The 20,493-nt window shown below is 35.7% G+C and overlaps 1 protein-coding gene across 2 annotated transcripts in view; it reads right to left on the minus strand.

Annotated features, from left to right (window-relative positions):
• Positions 1–20,493, minus strand: part of nrm (neuromusculin) — a 428,251-nt gene that overhangs the window by 64,001 nt on the left and 343,757 nt on the right. For both annotated transcript variants that reach the window (XM_076618030.1, XM_076618029.1), the window contains exons 6-9: positions 17,993–18,177; positions 11,408–11,558; positions 6,352–6,463; positions 604–782 (exon numbers count right to left, since the gene is read on the minus strand). In XM_076618030.1, coding sequence (XP_076474145.1) covers positions 604–782; positions 6,352–6,463; positions 11,408–11,558; positions 17,993–18,177 — 627 coding nt within the window. The remainder of the gene's footprint in view (positions 1–603; positions 783–6,351; positions 6,464–11,407; positions 11,559–17,992; positions 18,178–20,493) is intronic.

Below are 20,493 nucleotides of genomic sequence, written 5' to 3' on the forward strand. Positions count from 1 at the left end.
GCTGGACAGATTATGTTCGGAAATAAAAATGCAGGCATTACGTATGTCCTGGCATTGGTTTTAAGCGGCGTTCCAGAGAATTTATGGACGCATAAATATCGTTTACCGGAATAAAACGCGATAAATTGTCGTAATGTGAAACGGAACGGAACTGTTTCTCCGTGTATCTTTTCTTCCCATCGATGATATCGATTTTATTTTCTCCTGGACCTATCATATTTTTCTCTGGATTATTAAAAACAGATATTTTAATAGGGATTTGATCTTAGGTATGAATATGCATGGAATCTGTGTGGTTAAATATTTGCAGATCTGGCTGCGCGATGATTCGAAAATTTACTATTATATGAAAATTTATTAAATTGATATTTTTTAAATAACTTGTCGATAGACATTACCCTTTAGATTTAAGCATTAAATTCAACTAGAATCAAACACGCGATAAACACTTATTAAACGCGACATAGTACCACGCCAGAAAAATTTACTTATAATTCTCAATGAGAATTGGTTGTAAAATTCGTCCAAATAAAAAAAAAAAAAAAGAAAAACAACGTCGATCATTCAGTGAAAATAGTATTCATTGATTTTCACGATACTTACATAGAACCGAGACCTGTACGATGTCCTCTGACGTTGATGAACCAATGTTATTTTCTAGTACACATTTGTAAGAGCCCATGTCACTGGGGGTCGCATTTTTCACGGTAAGAGCCGTTTGTTCCGTGATACCACCCTCGTAGTGGTCGTCGGTTAGAACCAGTTCCTTATCGTCTCGATACCTGAACAAGTAAATAAAACACGTTCTGTAAAGAAAGATACGTAAAAAGAAGGGAAAGGAAAGTAATTCTTTCTGCGATTGATTTCATATAAAATTTATAGTATTTCTTCTTGCACACTATTTTATATCATCTGCTTATTATTTTCCTCCGTTCTTAAAATCCAGATGAAAAACGAACGATTAAAAAGAACGTTCTCCATTTCTAACGTAAATACAACAATTTTGTTGAATATTCCGTGCGTTTTCCGATAATCGTTGGAACCGAAAACGCAAATAAAACAAAATTAAACATGAAAAAACGAATAAATTCGGAACAAATCTAAATTGGATCCTACAGCGACCAGAAATCAACCAACCGAAACGAGAGTCTCAGCAAATCAGATTTTCAATATTTTCGAAACATTACAACTACAGCAGAACCAGTTTGCAATGTGAAAAACATCACCCACGATGAAACCTGGAATGGTCTGCATTTCGAACGAACGCCAGTTTACAGTTACCGGAAAGTGTTAAACGCGTGTTCCCTTTTATCCTATTCCACCGCGTACGCAACAGTTACGCTACGATTTTTTAATATCCAACATGTCAGTACGTTCGCAAGTATTTACACGATGAAAATTTCTCATAAAAATCGCTTTACAATCGTCGCGAAAATAATCCTCTCCCTTTTTGTCTCTTTTTTATCGCACCAGCAATTCGTACGCTGTTAACGAGCAATTTTTACCAGTGAAACTGTATCGTAGCCTGTCTCAATGATAACCGGGTATCCATGATCGATGTCGAGCGTAAAGTAGCCATCGAACAGATGACTCTTAATCAACGCTCGTCGTTCTCTCGTAATTATCGTGTTTTCGGTAGTAATCGCGTTTCATGTATTTTTATTGCGCCACACGGTAGCAATTTCTTACCGGAATATTTCTCTCGTATAGCCGACACCTGGAATTGAAACTCTCTCCCTCCTCTCTTTTTCTCTTTCTCTCTGTCTCTGTCTCGTGAACTCGTGCGCGTGCACACGCGCCATTACATGCATCAGCGTGAAATATGGTTTTTAGGTTGCGCCCACAGAAAAATATAATAAATCATCCCGATAAATTCGCGCCTTTTTATTTTGACGTTTCGAATGCCGCTGTCGAGCCTGCTACGCTGGATACTTTAAATCCTTTCAGTTCCGATACCTTCAGTGTTGCACACTATGCGTTATCGAACACGAGACGCGAAGCTCGAGTTTCTAAATATTTGATAGTCTGTGGAATTTTAGCGTATGTATATACGCCAGTAGCTGTTTTCCAGGAGAATCAATATGATTGCTTTTTATACATTGACGGTGTATTTCGTTTTTACACTGCATGGTCGTGCAAATTTTTCGGTAACCTTTTCTGCTGTATCTGCGAAAAATATTGGTAAAATATTGGTCGAAATTGAGAGACTGTTGAACATTGATTATGAAATGTCGTTTCCTCGAATGCAACTTTAACCATACGCGGTTGATTTTCTCGAAGACCAACGAATCTTTTCAATTTATTTCGTCATATATAGTGGCGAACAAAATAAAGTTTATAAATTAAGAAGCGTAAAAGGACAATATAACTTTGCAAAATGGATTCATATTAATTGGATGAGAGCAACGAATAAATATGATGTCTGTTACCAATACGGTAAAAAGAGTTTTTCGTACAGAAGGTATACAAATTCGTAGTGTATCAATCTTAAACTTTCTTTTATTCGCCACTATAAAATCACCCTGTACCCCATAACAAGTACCATGAATTACGGGCACTGTATCTATAGAACATTTCCTCGAAGTTTTCTTAAGTCCTCTTAGCAGGAAAATTCCACGGTATCGAGGCATTAATTGCTTGGCAATAACTTGGAAGATCGATGTGCCGCGGCGTTGCAAAAAATTTGCAATTCAGAATATTCATTTTCGATTCGCTAATTAACGCTCTGTGAGAAAATTGATCAGCACGATGGTCGTTCTCGAGGTGTTGGAAAACTACCATCGACCTGGGCAAAGTCTTCGTCGTTTTGTGCATTAACCCTTTGAAATCCAATATCGGTAGGTATACACGGTCGATAAACGGTTGTACGAGTTCGCCGCTTCGAGATCGGTAAAAGAATTTCACCACAGTACGCGAACTGAGTAACAATCGTGACTCAAATGTTTATTTCAAGATCTTAATCCCTCTCTTTCGATTCGATAGTTTTTCGAAAGGATTCTATGTCTTATAGCTTTCGTAAAATTGTTATTCGAAATGCCACGAAAGAGAAGATTATTAGTTCGTCGTCCTGCAATATTTGACGAAATATAAGAATTATTAAAAGATTATGATAGTTTTTATAGCTTTATTGTTGGTAGAATTTATTTCGAACGTGTTTCGTCAATTACTATAATCACAGATACCTTCAGATACTGTAATAAATACAGAAGTTATTTACTTCTGTATTTATTAATAAACTTTAAGGTGTAAGAGTTTCTCGTAATAAACAATTTCACTCGAGAAATAAATCATTCGTGTTTATATGGTTTATATGGTATATTCCTTTTCTCGATTTTTAATAATAAATGTATATAGTAAGAGATACAGATTTATGCGACGAAATCTTTCTCATTAGAAATATAAACGACTGGAGATGTTAATAAATCAATTTGAAATATTATTTCGTCACCAGAAAATTTCTATTTCATACTATATATATATATATCTTACTTTATTATAGTCTGTTATTTGAACCACCCAGGAGTTATATTAAAAAAAAAACTCCATAAATTTGAAGGTAAATTGAAAAATTCATAAGAAGTAGAATATTAATCAATTTAGCTTCCGACAAATTCATTCATCAATCTTATATCAAACAACGAGACAGAACAGTGAATAATTACGACAAAATTATAAAAATCCTACGAAAAGCTATGACATCACCTGGGTCATCTTGCACGATAATTTACCAATTAATCCCATAAAATATCGTTTGTTTTATTATCAAAATTATTACTTCCGCAGCAAAGTATTTCTTACTACTGGTACCTTGTAACTCGTGATTTCTATGATCTCGCGGATGATATAACATTTTTTTTTTTAATTCAGTTGAGCAAAAGGACGTTAATTTCATTAAGAACACCAGTTACCGTAACGATACGCAAACGAAATGATACAGCAAAGAAACCAGAAAGTAAAGTTTCACGACAAAGTACTCAAATAGCCCATACTAATCATATTTTTATGCAAACTAGATTTTACCCCTTTATTCCAACCCGAAGACAGAATTTTTGCCCGCGTCTAGATACTTCGATCATCTGTGTAGCACATCCACGGTATACCTTTCAAGGCAAAGCTTAAAACCGCGCCCATAAAACGGCTCTTGGCTGCTCTCTATAATATTACATTAAGTCGATAAAGAATCTGTATCGTCGCGGGCCAAGTTCAATCCAATCTTCGCCGTCCGAGGATTAACTTCCAGTTACTTCCGTCCTCTTTTATAACACAGTTAGCCGTGGTTGGGCGAAACGCTATAAACTCGCGCGAGCCGTCAATAAACTCTACAGAGCAGTTTTGTAGAGAAAACCGAGAACGCTGGATTCCCATGGAAGGAGAGAATGCTGCTCGATCGAGGTGCCTCTTAACGCTTCTTAGGATAACGCGTTTAACCATCGTTTAATGCGTTCCGTGGAACGCCATTATTGGCGACCGATGAGCAGAATATAGAACGATGGTGTTTTGGTGTTTCGTACGAAGGGAGGAAAGAACGAGCTTTTGATGAGCGGCAAGGGTTTCTGTGATAAAGGAAAAAGCAGAGACGGGACGTTATACGAGAGAAATTACACGATAAGAGATATATGTATTATAAAGGAAGTATAAGTAGACAGGTAGCGGAAGTAGGTATCAATAAAGTCTAATGTCTCTTTGATCAATAATATTCTGCTGGCGTTAAGTACGTGTCGAATCGAACTGAGAATCGGACGTGTACGAATTATACCGCGAAATTGTTTTGTGAGAAAGGAAAATACGATTTTGTTGGAAGAGGAAAAATTACGGTGTCTTTGATTAAATTTGTTTCAATTTTGTCTTAGTTTGATTTAATTGAGAAACCAAAGAAATTAGTTAAACAGTAATATTGAAAAATGGAGGCAAAACAAATATAGAGAAATTTCATTGGTATCGGTAGTATTCAGTGCAACGATATTTAATCAAAAATAAAGGCATTTAATGTTTATAGGTAAAAGAGGAAAGGAATAATTACGAAAAAAGAAGGAAATTATTCTGTTACAACGAATCGATATATCGCATATTTGCGTGGAACTGATGTACTCTTGAACATATTGAGAATATTTGCGATGGCTTTTAAAAGGGAACGTACGGGTCAGAGTTGAAAAGTATTGCTTTTTGGGATACTTTCGCGATTTATGTTTCGCGTTTCATACGTAGAATTTTTTTATACTCGAATATGCTTGTAGTTTTATCATTTGCTCTTATACGGGCGCTTTCTGTGACAAAGTAAGAACTAAATGTTCGTTAAACTATTTTTCAAACTTCGACTGTGAACAACTAACTAATAAATAAATAACACGCGAACAGAAAAGATAAAAATAAAAGCCTCGTCTTTTATAGGTAGGAACAATGAATTATAAAAAGTTAACAAAAGACAGTAGAATAATAAAAAAATTTCAATATACTTCCGAGCCAATTACTCTATTCACGGCAGGAGTTACAGCGTAATTCAATACACGTTCAACGTCAAACAATTTACCTTACTTTTAACAACAGCATTCTATCATAATTTCTTGGTAAATTGCCTGTCCGCAATTTTCTCTCTCCTTTTTTTTCGGCGATTTATTTATCTATTTCCTTTTTCTACAAAGAACGCTAGATCGATCTTGTGAAAAGGTACTATAAAACGACTAAACTTCCCCGTGGTAGTTCGGAAGTAGGAAGCTTGATAAACGAGCAAAATCGTTCACGAGAAAGAGAGAACGTGTCAACATCTGAAGAATGAAAAACATAGATTTACGTGATTCAGAGAACCACGTGGTAAAGACAGGCAACATAAATTTCTGATTTTCTTCCTCTTTCCCCCCTATTTTTATTCAATTTACGTTTCAGCGCGTTTTATCAATTCCTATTACGACTACGATAGTACACCATAAACCTCGTACAAGGCTATACACGGGCTATACAGGCTACAAGTTGATTCGAGCGAAATAACGCGCGTTCAAACTAATTCGCGCGCTAAACGGCGGATTAAGAGCAATAAATGTATTCCTGTTTTCTTTTTAATAGCTCCCGCATTGGTAAATTCAACGGATTATACACACTCGCGTATATAAATGCGAGCAATCTATTATTCGAAAGCACCGAGATTTCTTTTGAACTTCATATATCGTCTTTATAGAACGCTGGAAATATCGACGTCGTTGTTTTGGACATTTTTAGAGACATAAATAAAATTAGAGGTTAATCGTTAATACTTAATAGGCATTAGTTATTAATTGTTAATGGTAGATTTAATAAAAGAAGAATTAATATTTTTAGCAAATATCGAGGAAAGTTAAAAATGAATTCCGATATATTTACCATGCTGTTTTTAACAGAGTGGCCGGGTTCGCTTCGTAGTCGCAGAATACTATAAAATCTTCAGTTTCGTTCACAGTGATGTTCTCTGGTTTAATTGTTACTATAGGTGGATCTGCAACAGACAAATTATTCTTTATGTTAAACGCGTACATATGCTAATTTATAAAATAAATATGGAGAAGAGCCCACTAACATTTTCACTGATAACGTTTGTATCTTACTTTTGAGTAGTCGTGGCTGTTTCGTTCACTTGTATCGTGCCGTTCTTTAATCAGAACACGGAGATAATTCAATTAAAAGCGTCCCTGTGAAAATGTGGAAACTCTCGTCACGAAGATGAAAGAGCGGCGTTGAGAGGATCTTATCTCGCCAAGGTTTTATGCCGAAGCACGTGTTCACGTAAAAAGAGAAAAGTGAAAAATATGACGTCACGGAACACGTAGCCAAATTGAAGGATATATAGCTGCAAAGGGAAAGGCGTGAATCGCGAAATTTACTATCCCGTTTATAACGGGTGCAACGAGAATATAATGATTCGATCGATTTTACACGCGTCCACTGCATTTTCGAGGAAACATCAAAGTAGAAATATATTTTCGAGGAGAGAAGGGAGTTTATTTGAAAATATCGAATCAATGCTAATAAAAGATCCGAAATTTCTCTAAGGTTCAAAATATCTAAAAAAAATTCAAGAATAATCTCGTAAAAAATTTTAACAAACAAACAGGTAAAAGACCTACAATTGCAAAATTTGTAAAATAAAATTAAATACTTTGGAGGTTGAAGCGAAAGAAAAATATCATAGAAAATTTGCAATAATTTCAATCGTCCTTTCGAAAAACCAATATCTGCGCTAAACACTTTTTACTCTTCTCGGTAAATGGATGTCATAAATCCACGAAATTTCCAACTCTTACTCTCATAGTACCTGCATGGTATTAAAATAACGCACTTTAGCAATGTACAGACACAAAGGTTATCGCAGAGTTGGTATCGTGCAGGCTGTAGAATTGGGAAATCCACGCGTCCGCCATCCGAGAATACGTAGCCGCGAGGCGTCTGGAATTAAAATAACGCGTGTGCCCGGAGAGAAGTCCTAGGAAGCGGAAGGTGCAGCCTCGTCCGCGTTCCGAGATATGTTTAAACGCGACGGCACAAAATGCCCGGCATAAAACAAAACCCCCGTAAGTACGTAGTCGCGAAAGTGGCCTGTCTAAAGGGGAAGAGAAGCTGGAAACGCGCCAGGGCCGCGCGAGTTTCACGTTTCCAATCCGTGGATAGTTTTCCTGCTGGCTACGAAAACGAAACTTTTCCCTTTCCACCTATTCCGCCAGACCTAAATGGAAACACCAACTAGACGCTAGGCTATCCGTCTTGTCCTCCTCGTGTCGTTATGACGGAATCTTTTCGTCGTCTGGCTCGTGTAATCGAGAGATACTAAACGCTAGTCTGCTAGATGAAAGCATCGTTCGAATAATTATTAGATTTCATATATAAACAGGATTAATCCTTTTACAGCGTAATAAAATGCCAGGGAACAGGGAATGAAAGATTTGGAAAATAATTATTTCTTTATTCAGAAGTTTTTTTGCATTTCTGATATGACAAATAAAAAAATATATACGTCTCGTTTCTCTCATTGTGTCTAAGGTATAGGTCTGTTAGGTGACCTTTACTGAAGAGTCCATACTAGCAGATCTTGGACGAGACACTCACTTTCTCTCTTCGTATATACGCAAGTATTAGGCAAGTATTAGGAAAGTTACGAAAATTTTAGCGAACTTGAAGAATCATTAGGAAACTATCAAATGTTTCGAGAACTATTATTTCGAATTTTATATCGGACTCACGTATCGAATCTCGCTTAGTTAGGTACAACGAAAAACAATTCTCTTCTTGTCTATATCCGTTTTAAGGATAGAAACGTTGATCTGTAAATAGAGAGAGGTGGTAGAAAAGGAGGAAGATGCTTTTATAACGATATGTTAAACTTGATAGAAAAACAAATTTACTAGGCTTACGAAACGTTTTAATATACATATAAAAACATGTAAAGGCTTCGAGAAAGATAGAGAAGTTTCGAGCGCAACACTAGTTCGTTTTGCTTTTCCCCCTGTGAAATTACGAGACCGCCAGTCGAATGAGCATCGAACGATCTAATTCGATTTAATTGAATCTACGATTATACCCTTTGTGCGAGAGCGAAAAAGCAAATTGGAGATGGTGCGATAAAACAGGAATATATACATGAACAACCGTGACCTGTGAAGTGTAACTTAATTTCAGGCCGACTATATTGGACGTTGATCAAACACCGCGAAAAAGTCTACTTCAGCCGCCATTTTCACCCCCGAAAGAACGTCGGGATCATTCTGTGCCTTTATTCCTCCGGATCGGTACAGTTAAATTACGGGCGATTCTTTACGATCCTTTTTGCGAACTAACTGTTCTCCGACCGGTAAAATTTCGTTCTAATCGTGCTTTCAGCGTTTAGTACCTTTCCAGAGACAAACGTACGAGAATAGTAATTTTATCGATGGGCTCGGATGACAATGGCCACGAGGACTGTTTCGACGAGAAACGCGTACGATAGCGATTCTTTCTTTTTTTCTTTCTCAGTTTGCCTGATCTCGTGATCATCTCAATTCGGTTTAACTTCGTTTTAGCTTTTTAACTGACAGACTAATATCAGGCTATAAACTCTTATGCATTTAGGCGAAATTTTGAAGATGTAAGGATACATAGAACGCGTGTGTTACGTAAAACTATTGTAAACATCTACTAGTTTTAATTTTTAGTAGATAAAATAAAATTTTATCGAAGCTCTATTTCTTTAATTTCGTTCCGGAAAATATGAACTCGTCTAAAAATCCACACTCGTCGTTGTTCTGTAGCAACATATACTTATTTCATTATTTTTTTTTATGTATTTTACATCTTACTTTTTATATCACACCGTAAACGTACGATGAAAATTAATTTTGATATTGACTTTCGTGTCTCATTGCGTGTTTAATTATTATTTATTCATATTTTTGGAGATCAATGAATGTTAAGAATGTTTAGTGGATTGAACTGAATTTTTATCATTTTTATAATAAATTTCAGTTACTACGAGCCCTCAAATTCATTGTTTCGTACTTTTGCTACGCTTAGTAGACGTAGGATTCTGGAAACTATGCAAAATTGTTTTGCAGCGGCTACCTTTCCATCCCAGAAATAACGTTTGTTTGTTCAACAACAACAATCCTCTCCTTGGTCTTCCAACTTACTTTTTAGTTGTTTTAATATATACCACAGTTCCACAACTACGTAAGGTTATTTACCACGTTGTATTTCCATTCTAAAATTAACATTCCCTTGTTCAACATTTCTCGAACTTTATTCTCTAGTCGTTTTAATATCATATATGCTTCTCGTCTGTACGTAAAATTACTGTATCTGCATTTTAAAAATGATCTTTGTCTTTTTCCTATTATCATTAACAAATCCAACGTTAAATCCAATGTTGCTGATTATATTAAAAAATTTTTTTCAAAATTATTATCGAAAGAGTTTTCATGAGATAATTATATATGTAACTTTTTTCCTTATATAAAATTTATTGGATAAATATTTCAATAATTTTATAACACATAGAATAAGAATAAGAAGAGTTTTGTTAGATAATTCTATACATAATTTCAAAATGAAGAACTTTACGTAGAGCAATATTTTTGAAGTTATCCTGTGCTGAAATAATTGTAGTCGATAAATTTTACTAATAATATGCAACTTCAATATGCAAGTTAAAAAATCTCTTCCAATTCCTTTCCAAACAAAACATTCTAATTTCTTCAACTACGTAATTCCTATTATCGAACATAGCTGGAAGCCATTTCTCCTTGTTCCAAAAGCGCGACGATTCCGGATATAAATACTCGTCCGCGACATGGTGCAAATATCATAAATTCTGGACAAAAGGGAAGATGCATCGTTATCTTGCTCGCAGCTCGTTACTGCAATTTAATTGCGTTCAAAAGGGCGGGGAGCGGGTGAGATTAAACAGCAGGGGAATATTTCGCGACCGAAGACACATTTAGCTCTCTTGCAGAAGGCTTTCTTAACAGCTTGATGAGTCATAAAAATATTGAAATCAAATTTTGTTTTGAAAAACTACGCGATTATGTATTACTTTTTCTCAAATAATTATTTGTCATGTAATGATTATCTTTTTTCGGATAGAATTTTTTTTAGAATATTTATTTCATCTGTCTTTTTTTCGTGACAAGCGGTGGACATTTTAAGGCCAAAAAGTACCGAAAATGGGGAAAGAAGGTTATTAGATTTTAAATATATCGCAGCCCCTTGACTCCGGTAAGAGGTTCCGAGCTACGTATAATTCGATCATTCCTGTATTCGTTTATTATAATTACATATATCCGGTTTTAATAGCGCACTACGCGTGACCCATATTTTTCCGCTTCAGCCGTTAAAAGACTTAAACGTTTATTGCAATCTATAATCGCCTTTTAATGGCCACTAGCGTGCGTTAACTATTTGTGATTTCATTACTAATGGGGGTGACAGAGTGCCCGCCATTAAGTAATCTCTATCCCTGTGCACAGGCTTGCAATTTAACACGCGTAATTCACACCCATTTGGATATATATACAAGATTTAGACGTATAAATGAGGACACCCTAAAACGAGCATTCGCATTGAAACATTCAAAAGGTAAAATAAGAAACAAATTACCGAAAGATTACATCGCAAACAATCTTAAGACGTTTCAAGTATTACGTTCTCAATTTTCTTCGTGTTCTCAAGAAACACGTAAAAACTTATAGAACACGCGTTAAAAAGAGGACTTTACACTTTTATACGGTGCCGTATCGCATTCCTTTTATAAATACTTAAACTGTTTCCTTCTTTGAGAGACTCGATAGAGAAAGGCGAAGCATAAAAATCGTTGGACGAGCACTTTATGCGTCCACGACGAGGCAAGCAAAGGGAAAGGAGAGTTCGTTATGGCGGTAAGCAGGGACGGATACGTCAAGAATTATGGTTCACTTACATAAAACTTCGATGGTTATCGATTCTATCATCGGTTTCATGTCTTCAGAACGTGTAACTGAGTTCTCAGCGTAACACTTGAACGTTCTTCCGTTGTCGTACACGGACGCCGTAAAAGCCAGAGAACTTGTGGTCTGCAGCGTGCCATCCTTCTGCGAACATAGAAAGCGAAAAAGATATATTAAGTCGTCGATAGCATCATCTGTTAACGGAAAAGCTGTCGACAGGGATCATATCTCTGGATGTTATGCCGTAACTTGCAACTTTACTTTCGCTACTCAACGAGATCTTTCGCGAGCCGTAGTGAACAATGAGTCGATCGATTCTTTGAGCCACATTAACGATACACGTGCGGAAAATCGTATGAAAGAAATGGGACACGATAGAAGATCTATGGGAATAAAGTTAAAGCCGTATTCGTTGCTGCACCATCGTACTGATGCAACACAATTTAATTTCACTGATTTCTCGTTGTCTTTGTATACCTATGCGTCGACGTACAATGCACAAATAATCGGATTTTTCATTATTCGATTGGAAATATAAGCAGATTTCATGGGAGAATCTTTATGCTACTTTTTCTTTTCGAAAGCATTTGTTTTGATGTTCTTGAAACGATAGAAAATATACTTCGTCTTAAGAATACTTATTATATACGTATGAGTAAAATAAAAAATTTGTCTTCTAGAGTATTTTCGATCTAATAATCGTAAACTTAACTATTGAGATATGTATAATTTTATGTGCTAGACTAGATTAGCTGCGTGTTAGTGATACATGTATGTGAATATGAGTGTGCCAAAGTATGTGTGTGCGCGACGTCTCGAAAACAAGGGAACGTAAACTGTTCAGTCAGTTAACAGTCTGGTATGGAAGAAGGTGAGACAAAGAAAGTGCTGAGACGCGTGCAAGTGTGTATCCATGAATATCCTTGAAATTGTTTATCAAATAAATATATAATAATTTTAATATAGATTCTAAGTGTAAACTTAGTGTTCCTATACCATTATTTCGGTAACCAGCAGGAAGAATATTTATTAAATTTTAAGTAAATGCCAAAGAATCGATTCTTTCAGCCGAAATATGTTGCTCTAAATCAATTTCAGTCACCAGAATCTTAAATATAACCAATTTAATAACCTTTGGCTATTCAAAAATTCAATAATGATATAACTTCGGTTCTCTCTCCTCCTTTTTTTATGAACAAGGAAAAACCCGAAAGAAAAGAGGATTAATACCACGTTTATACCTGTACCGTCCCACGAATTCATCAGCTTATAAAATTCCACGATCTATCGTAGAACGACAACGTTATTGAATTTTTCTTCCTGGCATCGTCGTTTAATTTAAATAGTGACATCCCCTGCGAGCGTTGAGCAAGGACAACGTCATTGAAAATCCTGCGACCATTTCCCCCGAACGTATTTTTCAGTGTGTTGTTCACGAGTCATCGTGTACATGTGTTCGTTCCTCCGCGATACGGAACCGTAATAACGAGAAAAATGGCAGAAAGTAAAAATAAGAAAAAGACCTGTCCTCCACGATTGCAGTGTGACGTTCGTAAAATTTCTCTTTGATATTTTGCGCTGGTAATTATTTCGCGAACAATCGTGTTTGCTGTTCCAAGAGAATCGTGAAAACGATGAATATTGGATTTAGTGGAGACTTTTTGTGATAATCCTATATAAATTTTGATACAGTATCTTTTGCGAGAATAACGAAATCGATAGATTGCTATTGGAAATGTTTAGTCTGCTTGTTTTTGCAAGATTCGATAAATGTCTCGTAACTAGCTCATTCTGAGACAAATGATAATTTTTAATCGATCGTAAGGCGCGTTATATAAATATTGTGGAAGCTAAAATTATCATAAAATAAAAATCAGGAAATATTCAAGTTCAAAATAATTAGCCGCTAGAAATTGATAAATTTAAATATATTATCATTTTAGTATATAAAATCACTTTATAAAAATTGTTTACATCTTCTAAGATACAATCATTTATGACAGAAAATAGTTTATAACAAACTAACTATAATTTTTAACTCGTTCATTTTTATTCATTCTGCAAACTCTTGAACTTTCTTTTGATAAATTAATTTTCTATTGTTAGACTCATTTTAAGAGCATTAAAAGTATACTAATGGCTATTGATTCACCCTATGTACGAGGAGTATTTATCCTAATCGATCGTAATGGAAGGCAGACCGAACGATCGAGTCTTATCGTTTCTTTGATAATATGTTGGTATGCTGATATCGTGAAAATGCAAGAACACAAAATAATAAAAGTAAAACATGGCGAACTGATACGAATGTTGTTACCTCGTAGAATCAATAATGCAAGTTTTCAAGTGGGTGGCGCCGTGATGTAGGTGCAGGCGCGGTTTAATTCAATTACCAGTTACAGTTAATTAAAATTTACTCCTAGTTTATAACAACGATCAAGAATCTCCCGTCGCAACTGTAACGCTCGTTATAAAGAAGCTTTTTGCTCTCGTTTCTTGACGATTTTTTTAAACGCCAACAGCATCTTAGAGGGTTTTCTCTTTTTAGCAGAAGAACTGTTGCCTGAATTACTTAAAGAAGAATATTTCCGAGTCTGGCAACCGATTAATTACTCGAGCAAAACAAATACAAAGGAGAACTAACTGAAATAACAATGACGGTTTGTATAGAACGAATAAAGCAGAAATATTTAAATGGTCAAACTTTAACAAATATGAAATTCTTCAAAATCTTTAGCTCAGTATATGGAAGCAGAAAAAGATCTGCTATTTTATCAACGTGAAAAGAACGTTTTACTTTTCAACTTGGCAACTCAAAAGAACATAACACGATCTGTATAATGGTTTATCACGTTCTAATTCATGACACGACCTGTCATGCATCTTTCGAACTCACGAATCGCCGAAACTAACATTTCGTATTTCGAATCCATCATTTCTTTTCATAACATCAACGAAACTGTATCTCGATGAACCAACGGGGCCATTTGGTTGTCGATATTCCATGAATATTCCAGAGAATATAATTAAAAATGTAAAATCTCGATAAAAAAAATTATATTACTCGCGATATTATAGAAAACTTTGTACTTCCCATTTTTTTATATATTTTTCTACATTATGTTGCTTCTGTGCAATCTTGCATTTTCAAACTTCCTATAAATGGATAAAAATTAATTATAATATTTTCGATTTAGAAATTTGCATTACCGAAACGCGAAGCAAAATGATTAGGTGAAAGTTGAAAAGGAGAAATATCTGCTACTTCTCCGCTGTTCAACGCGTTTATATTCACTGTAAGTTCGAGAAGACGAATTGCTCGCACCTTCTGTTCCATAAATTCAGATAGGTCGAAGACGGGAAGAAGGACGAAACGGATCGAAGCTGTCCAAGCGGATCCGCTTAATCTCGCATACACGTCGCGGCTCGTTTGCATCGGCGAGCATTTGCGGCATGTAATTGCTCGGCCCTATGTAAATTCTGTCTGTTGCCACGTATACCGCCGCCGTACGACTCGATCGTTACGTCACCGGTGCCATAATCAGCTACTCCGTAAACGATGCTAATTATGATACCACGACGCGACGCGACGCGTACGTGGCTGCACGCGAAACGATGACCGTTAGATATCTAAATCTATATAATTGCGATAACATAATCCCTAGCTCTCTATTGGGTCAACGATTAACGCTCGTTGCTTCTTAGTTCGAGCTAGATCATCTTCATCGTGCGAATGAAACATAAGAATAAAGTAGCCTTCAAATTCCAACTAAAAATAGTTTAGAAATAAATTGCAAATTACAAACGTTCAACAACAATTTGAATCTTACCGTTCTCCTCGGACTGACATAACCCGAAATGAAAATCGTATTTGTCAATAGATGTTATTAAAATATACAGGGTGATTGGTAACTGGGGATACAAGCGGAAAGGGGGTGATTCTACGCGAAAAAAGAAGTCGAAAATATAGAATAACAATTTCTTTTTATTTTATTTTTTTTAATTTTTTTAAAAATCTACAGTGAGATCCGTTATAACGAGACGTGATAAAGTGTACGCGTACCGAGCGAAAATTCAAAGTCGATTTTCTCGAAAACAAAGCCTCGAACGAGAAATTTTTATTCTGTATTTTCCACTTCTTTTTTCGCGTAGAATCATCCCCTTTCCGCTTGTACCACCAGTTACCAACCAACCTGTATATAGTTCGATGTATTTCGATTTTACTGCTTTTCGCGCGCTTCATATTTTTCGCAAAGAAAGTATTTGAAAATTTGAAAAGAAAATATAAGCGAGAATCAATGGGATTACATTTAAGAAGTAATTGTTCGTAATAAGAGTTTCGCGTATACCAGAGCCTATTTATTTGAAAAAGTAGAAACATGAGAAAGCAAATAGAAAATAAAAGGGCGAAGCGAAGAAGGGAAAAGAAAAGGAAAAAGAAAGAGCTGGACGACTAAATAAGGTGATCCGATTTCTTATTCAGCCATCTAAAGTTGAAGCGACTTTATAGCCGCGGATATTGCCATAATGGATTTATGATGGTGGCGAGCCGTACAGATTCTCCTATAGGTACGTGAACGCGTTATTACAGTGACATGCTACACGAAATGACGTATAATGATTTTCCGATGCGACAAGCCAGCAACATCGTATTCATCTGTGAAATTACTTTTTCATACGCGTCAAGCGATACCTGACTTTGTATCGTCGTACGCTCGTATGAATAATCGTCAGCCGATTACCTGAAATTTCACGCGTACAACTTAAAATGAAAGTTGTATGATTTTAGTGCTATACAAGGTTTACAAGCTGCCAATGGTTTACATTCTAGTGGTCATAGGTGTAGGATCGTTTGACTTAATGACGCTATGTGACGAGAACAATAATGAAGTTAAACCGATCGAATTTGCTACAATGAACCAGTGGCCGTGGTGAAAATGATGTTTGTGTCATGATATCAAGTTACTCTGATGTATTAGTGATTGATCGATTAAATAACTCTATCGCGTGAAAGACCAGTTTCAACGCAAATATCACGTACGTGGATTATCTGTCTAGTATTTTGCTTTTGATCCTATTGTGTCGAGTGTTTCAAACGTCACAAAATAGTGCGAAGGTATTTGCTCTTGAAATTCGATATTTTTGATTAGTTCGCACACAAATTTTGCACGATTCAATTAAATTACATAGAAGCCAATTGATCGAGTTCGTTTAAAGTTGAGTATTTGATGATTGAAAAATTAGATAAAAATTACGTATTGTAATAATAAAAATTGCAAATTTGCATCTTTCTCAGTACGATTAAAGAAATGGAATCTACGTAAATAATTATTACACCCCATAAAAGATACAATGAGTACTTTACTTTTAAAATACCTTTTATATTTTAGAGTATTAGTTTAAATATCTCGTAAATGTACAAGGTCTACTTTCATTTATAAATCAAGAAATCTTCCACTTCCAGAAATGTCGTGGTGAAGCGAAGTTATACTTTGCATATAAAGCGTGATGTTTCCAATTTTCACGGAGTAATGAAAATCTTGATCAGAAAATAAAGGGAATATGCCTCGGCGAACGACTGGAGCCTCGCGTCTAATCGAATTAATTCGAGTCGAACGGTTTGAAGGAATCGCGGGTTGAAATTCGCGCGAAATATACTGCATTTGAATAACTGCTTTCTCGCTTCAGGTAGCACCAACTGCGAATTCTGTTTATTCGTTGGCCGAAGTAGTTTATTGCTCGTGAACTCGTTGCAAGAGACATCAAGTTGGCTTACATAGCTGGTACGGCACTTTGTTACTTAAAATATGCGCTCGAGCTGACGTCCAGACGCGTTAACGCGACTTCGCCAATCGTCCATTCGATAAAAGAGAAAACTTCGTAGAAGAAACGCCATTAAGAAATTTTAGCTATGAAATACTAATGTAATTCAAAACTGATTTACGCGACGTGATTTAGCAAATAGGACCGACTCCTTTTTAGTATGGTGTTTACGAAAGGAAATATAATATAAGGCAATGTGAAATTGAAAATTTCTTTGATAAAGAACAATGATATAACGATATATCGAATCGCTAAAAAAAGTATATTAATTTTAATAAAGGAGTTTTTAGTCGTTAAAAGATACATTTGCTTTTAACGAAGAACATTAAAGTATGTTAAAATTATTACCAACGATGCACAACATTTTTTAAATATTCGAAATCTAAGGAAAAGATTATTCTTTATTTTCTAATAACTTTCAATCGTATGCCAATAATTTCAATGTTTATTGATTCTATAATCATTAATCTATGTTAAATAATCTCAGCAACGGTAAAAGTAAAATGTAGTAGTACGTTTGTGAGTTCATCGCGGATTATCGAGCAATTCTATCTGGAATTATTGTCAGCTTCTATCTATTATTCTATGTCTCTTCCTTGCTTTCTATTTGATTATAATGACTGAATTACGTCTTCCAGAGTAACAGTGCGGTTTCTTTTAAAGATTTGTATCTTGCACGTAAGCAGAACAAGGAATCAACAAAAGGGAATAGTTGCATCGCATAGTTGCATGTAAGTTTTCAAGTCAGTACTCACATTCTCCTTGACCTTCGCCTCTTGTATTTGAATTCTGTCGTTACTTTCGTTCAGAACCTCGGTACCGTTTTGCCAGGTGATGTTCGCGGCCGGCCTGGCTGCTAGCACAGTACATTCGAGCATAACTCTCGTCCCTTGCACCACATGGCCCACCACCCCGTTCAAATCCATCTTCAGTGGCCGGACTGGAAAAGATGTTTTGTTGAGATATTTAAGAGTTTGCGGGAAGATAAAGGGAAGAAAATAGAGGAAAATGCGCTCTTAGAATGTAAAAATATCCAAAGGTAATCGAAGTTATTTAGAATTTTAGGAACATTGAAGTTTAAGGAAAACTGATTTAATTAATGTTCAAACCTAAACATTTTCGTACAGTCGAACATTCAAGTTTTCGAATCTTCAAATATCAAAATATAGAAATTTTCACATTTTTGCATCTCTTTGCTTCCAAGTTTTCAAATTTCGATACACCAAAACATTTAAATTTTCGAATTTTTATATTTTCAAATTTTATATTTTCAAACATTTAAATTTTCGAATTTTTATATTTTCAAATTGCCTTCTTTACGAATCTTCAAATGTTCGTATATTTGTGCCTTGCTACTTTTAATATTCTGTTCGTTTTCCTTCAATATTCAGGTTCGCGCGCCTTTTTACACATAAATTTTCACGAACCCCTTAAACTACCCCAAGAGAACCTTACTTACTATCAAATCAACGTATCATTCGACCCACAAACTTTCATAAGGTTGCCTGAAGGAAACCTTAATATAGACAAAAAGAGAAGCAAATTCGTTTGAAAATAAACGATGATCCCCGGGAAGGAACGTGTTATTCAGAAAATCCAATTATCGTGTTACGTCAACTTGGCGGTAATACACCTTTACCTCTCGCCCTTTTTCATATAACGCGAACTCGTGGCCGCAACTGATTCATGACACGTTCTCTATGCTTGTTACGTGTCAGTGTACGCAGCAACACGTGTACACATGTACACAGAGAAATACAGTGTCAGGCTGAGCTGTCTAGTATAGACGATCTAATGCAATATCCAAGCTGAGCCGCTGTCTGCATCTTGTATCTTCTATAAGAATAATATAAAGGTGGTGCAAGCTGCAAGGTGAGACAGCTGTAAGGTACGAAGAGGAGGGGTAAGATTGAGAAGCTGGGCGGTTGAATAAAGAGGAAAACTGGATGGGTGGACGAGGAGTGTTGGAAAATCAGAAAGTCAAGTTGCACGAAGAAATTCGAAGGAATTTCTATCTGAGATTTTCTTTCTTCACGCCAGACTTTATTCTTCCTGTCAAACTTTTGAGAAGCGCCTTTTTGAGAAGTATTAGTGATATGAGTTGAATTCCTTAGCTGAATTGTTATCATTGATTTCTTAGTTTCTTACTTATAGTCAGTTCGAAATAGTTGTCATGCACAGAAACGAACATTTTCCAACGAGTCTTTATATTTTCCATGAATCGTTAAAACTTTTTCTACGAAATATTAGTTTCGGTCACGAATTTTATTGGATAATTTTGTGTTATTAGACTGAAAGATTTGGATCGTGAGAATTTCATTTCGTAACAAAATACTGGATCGCTGCAAAGGACCGGACAACAGTGTTATTTTTGCGAATTTCCATCCGTTTTCTCATTCTCAAATTTACATTTTCTACTCGACGAACAGGTTCAACCAGATGTTCTCTCTGAAATTTCCTCGGTGCTGGCTCTGCTTACTACGTTCACCAAAATTCCTCTCCGATGCATTAGCCATTCTTAAGAGCACTCGCCTCGACACATAGACTAAAATATTCACTCACCGTCATCATTCGACTCAATTTGCAAGTCTCTATGCATCTCTCCCATCTTTATAAACAATTTGGAATTTTAAAATATATTAGTGATTGTATGACGCGAGAAAAGAATCAATTCTTAAGTAAAGATGCAAAGTGTTACAAATGTTCATTGAAGTACCAACGGAAAGTAATTGCATCAGTTTGATCGGAGATGAGATTAAAACGAAAATTAAACGCAAAATCAATCCTTCGGTTTCCCATAAATGTATAAAAATCCTAAATCTGTTGATAAGCAATATGAGAAGCTCTACTCGATTCCAAACTTTATTATCACCGAAAGTTTGAACTTAATTCTATTATGCGAGAATATTGCACATGGTTACTAAAAAAAATCCAACGTTTTATCGGTGTGGAAGATTGAAAAAACAATTTTGAATTTATGAATGGGGTTGTTCTAGCTAACAGAATTGTCCAAAGATACCGAATATCAGGATAGGGCGACATATTGGATAATTGGAGAAACCGAAGTCTGCGACAGACGGCTGTTCAATAAACGAATCAATCGACGTACGACCACGTTTTATTTCCACCTACGATACCAGTTACGTTTTCGTTACGTTTTTGCCTTCTTTCACCCTTTCCTTTCTCCCCCGTTGCGTTGGCTCGATTAAACGGTCTGCCGCTTTTCTGTTTGCATTTTATTCGGCCCTCTGATTTG

Source organism: Bombus vancouverensis, chromosome 4, assembly GCF_051014615.1.
Source record: "Bombus vancouverensis nearcticus chromosome 4, iyBomVanc1_principal, whole genome shotgun sequence".
In the NCBI taxonomy this organism is placed as follows: Eukaryota; Metazoa; Arthropoda; class Insecta; order Hymenoptera; family Apidae; genus Bombus; species Bombus vancouverensis.